Source organism: Olea europaea, unplaced genomic scaffold, assembly GCF_002742605.1.
Source record: "Olea europaea var. sylvestris unplaced genomic scaffold, O_europaea_v1 scaffold3688, whole genome shotgun sequence".
Taxonomy (NCBI): Eukaryota; Viridiplantae; Streptophyta; class Magnoliopsida; order Lamiales; family Oleaceae; genus Olea; species Olea europaea.
This window is the reverse complement of record NW_019256174.1, coordinates 9,637-15,073: the sequence shown is the minus strand read 5'-3', so window position 1 is coordinate 15,073 and position 5,437 is coordinate 9,637. Positions and strand designations below refer to the sequence as shown.

The window sequence follows — 5,437 nt, the reverse complement described above, 5'->3', positions numbered from 1 at the left end:
CTACATGTACAGGTCTTTTCATCCAAGTCCACAAAGTAGTGTTTTAAATTTTCACTAACCTAATAAAACGCCTGGAGATACTTGATTTACCTCCAGCCCATTTGAGTCATTATATTTCATGCACATCTTTTTCTCTAAAAGGTGGCGTGAGGTAAGCCACACATTTTTTCTGCTTTAACGTGTCTTTCATAAAACCATCTTTGCAGTGTCTTTCGAATATATCCAATCAAACCAACTATGAAAAATTTTCGAGCACTCTTCAACACATTATTTAGAGATTCCATATTATTCGTGGTCATGATATTGTAACGTATCCCAGCAAAATGTGCTCTAGCCTAATAATGAAAATCTTCTTCTAGTAGATACTCTTTAATACCCTTATTTTTACTGTATAAAGCTGTCATGTTGGACTCAAATTCTGGTATAGAATAAGCATCTAAAGCTGCCTTAAATAAAGTTGCAAGATCAGTTCGCGAAAATTTTTTCTTAAAATTCTTTTACATGTGATATATGCAATTACCATGATAAGCATACTGAAAAACATCTCTAAATCCATCTTTGATGCATGCAACATCTGACAGAACCAAGTCCAGGATTCATCATTCTCCAAATCAACCACTCCCCATATGAGTGGAATTATTTGAAAATTTGTATCCTGACAAGTTGACATGAGCAGAGTACCTTTCATTATTGATTTCAGAAATGTACAATCTACAGATATTACCCTTTGCATTGAGTTGAGGAATCCAAGTATACTTGGTCCCAGTACCATAAAAAAGTACTTGAAGTGCTGATCATCAAAAGTATGAATGAATGTCATCGTACCAGGATTTTGCATCTCCAAAACATGACAATATGCTGGTAACTTCGCATAACTCTCATGGGGTTCTCTACGGATCAGTCCACAAGCAAAATGTTTAGCCATAAATGCTTTAGTATAGCTTACGGTCATGTCGAACTCTCGATGAATGTTATTAATAATGTCCCTTGGTCTGTAAACTGGGTTAGTATCTTGATACTTAGGGACGATGTGGTTTTCAATGATCATATATGAAGCATGCCTATGGTCTCTACAATGAACGCTTATGAAGCAAGAGTGATGATCATATACTTTCTCAAACTTCAAAAATAGGACTTTCTGCGATCTTGATTGCTCGCAAGGGCTACTTACAATTTTCATTAATACAAACAATTGTATACGTGCTCTTATTCGACTTCTTAACGTTGTATTAGAAGTGACATTTGACAGCCATTAATTGCAGTTTTGATATTAGTTCATATTTTGATGCAAACAACTGGTTCACTTGCACATCTTCATTTTCTGGGATTCTTACTAATGTCCCACAACGGATCGAACTTGTGTTTGCAGATACAATCCAACCACATTCAACATCATTATCATTCGCTACATTCTGACTAAAGGGTCCATCCATGGATAACTCCACATCATTGTCATCTACTACTGAAAAATTATCATTGCTATCTACTCTTCCAGAACTATCTTCATTTACATTGAAATCATTAGAATCGACAAATATTTCATCATCATTGTCATGATTACCATCCATTCGAACATGTTTCTCCTCGTTGTTCATATTTGCAATTTGTCCTCCACCATCTATTAGTAATAAACATTCTTCATCACCAAAATCTTTTTAATTTTCAACTTCATATGAAATAATTACACAAAGAAAAGTTTCTTTACAGACAGATAGAAATCACTTCACATTATTGTCACAATCAATTATGGTCGGAGTAGCTGGAGCTTTAGACATTATAAGGGCAAGAGCTGAAATCTTCATTTTGAACAGCCTTGTATCGATGTTCAACACCTCTTTTACTCTATCATATAACTCCACATAAGAAATAGTTTTCGTAACAAGAATATGAGTTGTTTTTCCTTTATCATTCCATGCATATATCTGCTCATTTTCAACTGGATAACAAACTGATATCAATACTATATTCGCGGCGTCCATAACTGTAATTCAATAAAAAAATTTCATGAAATTTCAAACGTTGTACAATATTGATAACGATATGTGAGTCGTTATAGATTGTAGAAAACGACATGTAAGTTGTTATGTACAGACGAAAATCAAATGTATGCTCTACAGTAGACCAATAAAAAGAATAGTCAAACATGCCTTTACCAACTTACATTTCACTCTAACTAACACAAATGACAAGTAATGAGAAAAGGATTGGGAAGTAACCCATATCAAATCTCTAATCCAATGTTAAAATGATATAAAAATCATTATTCACAAATAAACATCATAAACATATATACACAACATGAAGAAATTATTCAAAAAAATGGATAAAGAAAGTAACCCAAAAATTGAAAATTTACAACACTATCTTCTTCTTCAAATGCTCAATAATAATATTCCAAGATTTTATTACTCACTTCAACCAAATGAGTGTTCTAGGGAAAGGGAATGTAGAGTTTATGATTTCATTAAGTGAAGAAAAATGATGATGAGAAAGAAAGGGATTGTATACCTATAAAGCCGATTTTTGAAGAACAAATGGAAGCTAGAATCGATTTAATTAGGGTTAAATGGGAATAAAAATGGAAATTAGGGCAATAATTTTTTTTTTTTGTATGTAAGGACATTTTAGTCATTTACAAATTATATTTTCCATTTTCTATATCTTTAGACCTTTTACTTAAAAAACATAGTTTGTTGACTTTTTAAATTAATGTTTTATTTGGCTAGGCTCTTTAAATGAAAGCTCCAAAAAGAAATCTGTGTAACCAAAAGGTACAAAATGGGGATGGCTACGGAGAGGTTATCTCCATTACTAATTTATTTAATTTTTGAATATATATTTTTATTTTTTTAATATGATTGAAATTTAAAACACATGAAAAATATAATAAAATTAGATTTGGTGCCAGTCTGTCCCAACCCCCATTCAATTTCTTGATAGACAGGTTTCGAGTATTTTTGTCATCTCTAATACCAAAATCGTCAAAAAGAGTGTGAAAATTCAAATTTTAAAACGTGAATTATTTTGTTTATATGCTTGTTTGACCCAATTTTTTAAAATTTATTTTCTTCAACTCATTTTCCATCACAAAATTTATGGATCCCATAATTTTTATCAACTTTTTAAACAAATTTTATTAAAAGTAATTTTAGCCAAATGAAACAGGAGCTTGTACAATTTAACATATGTTCAGCTCCCATTTTTTCAAAATCTTATTTTTGTAGAATTCATTTTCAATCATACATTTTTTCGTAAAATAATTTTTCATGTAAACCTCAATTTATTTATTTTTAAATTTTTTTAACCACCCAATTTTTAATAGAACACTTTCAAAATGCATCTTAGCCAAAAAGGGCGGTCAAACAAGTGTCTAGTGCTAGTTGAGTAATTTATTCAATTTATTGTATTTGAAAAGTGGATCTTTTCGGTCCGCCCAATGGGCCAGGGTTTGAGCTCGCATTAGCCGTTACCGCCAATTCTCTCTTTCAATTATTACCCTTTTCTTTACAAAACCCTAACCCCTTCATATTCTAAAATTCCAAAATTCTTTTTTAATAATTCTCCAAATGCCTTCATCTGACGAACGACTGTTGGATAGCGATTCTGATGATGGGTTCAATGAAGACATGGAAGCTTTGAAGCGAGTTTTTCAGTTAACCGGCACAAACCCTGATGACCACGAAGGATCGCTCTCTATGGCGTCCTATTCCGCCGGCGGCGGTGGTGTTTTATTGGAGCCTGAATCTGATGATGATGATGATGATGATGGGGAGGATGACATTGAATTAGTGCGCAATATTCGGAAACGATTTGCGAGTTCGACCGAGGCTGAGGAGCCTCTGACTCTGAAACCTCTGTTGACGCTACCGCCACTTGGGTTGGATAGTGATGATGGTGATGATGATGATTTTGAGACCCTACGTGCCATCCGACGGCGTTTCATGGCCTATGATGATGGTAAATGTGTCTTCTTTTCATTTATGTTGAATTGTTTTAACAGATTATATTATTTACTTGTTTTCTATTCTGCAGGAAAACAAGTTTTATTGATATTATAGAATTGAAGACATATAATTTGAAACGCAAATGTTTCATTCAATTGTGAATTTATCTTGCACTAAGTGGCTATTATTGAAAGTAAAGAATAACGATTGGTTGCTTTCAATTAGATTGAAATGGTTGTAGAAAGTCTTTATTTATGATATTTCCTCATGCTTATGAATGCCATATGCTTTGTGTATGATTTTATTTTATGCAGTTTAATCTTTGAGCCATTCTTCTTTACTATTGTTTTTATGTATGGATTTGTCACTGAAGTTGTTAATATGAGCTCATAGTTTTTTCCAAATTCTACTTGGATCCTTTATCAAATGTCAATTTAAGAATGATTTGTTCATGGATTTGAAGCTTTTTTTTATTATCTATTATTTAAATTCTGTTCCTATGGAATTTGATAGATGAGAGAATCTTCTTGAGGCTGATATATAATTATGACTTCTCATTTTTGAATTTTGCATAATTGGGTACAGGTGCCTTGAAAGACAGCGTGGATGATTTTTTGTATATACCTGAGCAGGTGGGCGCTACTGTCGTAGATTGGGAAAAGGAAACTTCCAATAATTTCATTGTTAAAAGAACTAATGCACAGGAAGGGTTTTCTAATTGTGTAGATACAAAAGAAGCTGCTGCCCAGGTGACAGAAGCATGTGATGATGAAAGTGTTGTTGGTGAAAGGCCTTCTAACTTATTTGAGTGGGACGGGCCAAGAACCAATGATGTTGCTGGGTTACCAGTTAGAAATTCTGATTTCCCGAGTTCAGCACTGGCATTTGTTGATGCCATCAAAAAGAATAGATCTTGTCAAAAACTTATGCGAAGTAAGCTGGGAGAGATAGAAGCAAGGATTGAAGAAATTAAAAGGCTGAAGGATCGTGTCAAAATTTTGAAAGACTTTCAGGTTGCATGTAGAAAGCGAACTGGGCGAGCTTTTTCACAAAAGAAGGACGATCGTGTGCAGTTAATATCAGTGCCAAAGCTAAGAGCGAATGCAAAGGTCTGTGTCAGTGTTGTTATTTTCTGTTACCGTATTTTAATGTGATTTTTTCCATGTTTCTGTTAACTTTATATGTCTGATTGTTGGATTTTCTTTTAATATTTTTATCTTTATTTGGTTTCTTGGTGGTGGACTTTGGGTTCAGTTTCTTTGTTGTTTAGTCAATCTCTTTTATTCACGCTGAGATCTTATGAAGCGGATAAGGTTATCTTCAGCTTTTATAATATCCAAATTTAGAACAAAATGTAAAATATAGGGATGTTTGATAGGCTTTTTTATGTAAAAATGTATTTTAGAATAATAAATTGATGTGAAATGTGTGGTTGAGAAATAAGAAAAAGTTTTTGATTTACGTGTAATATTATTTTAATAAAGAATGTGTGG

At 32.9% G+C, this 5,437-nt stretch overlaps 1 protein-coding gene across 1 annotated transcript in view; it reads left to right on the top strand.

Annotated features, from left to right (window-relative positions):
* Nucleotides 1-3,493: 3,493 nt before the first annotated feature.
* Nucleotides 3,494-5,437, top strand: part of LOC111386706 — a gene marked incomplete at its 3' end in the record, with an annotated part of 11,576 nt that continues 9,632 nt past the window's right edge. Inside the window, exons 1-3 of the mRNA XM_023011171.1 lie at nt 3,494-3,957; nt 4,530-5,096; nt 5,199-5,257. Coding sequence (XP_022866939.1) covers nt 3,567-3,957; nt 4,530-5,096; nt 5,199-5,257 — 1,017 coding nt within the window. The remainder of the gene's footprint in view (nt 3,958-4,529; nt 5,097-5,198; nt 5,258-5,437) is intronic.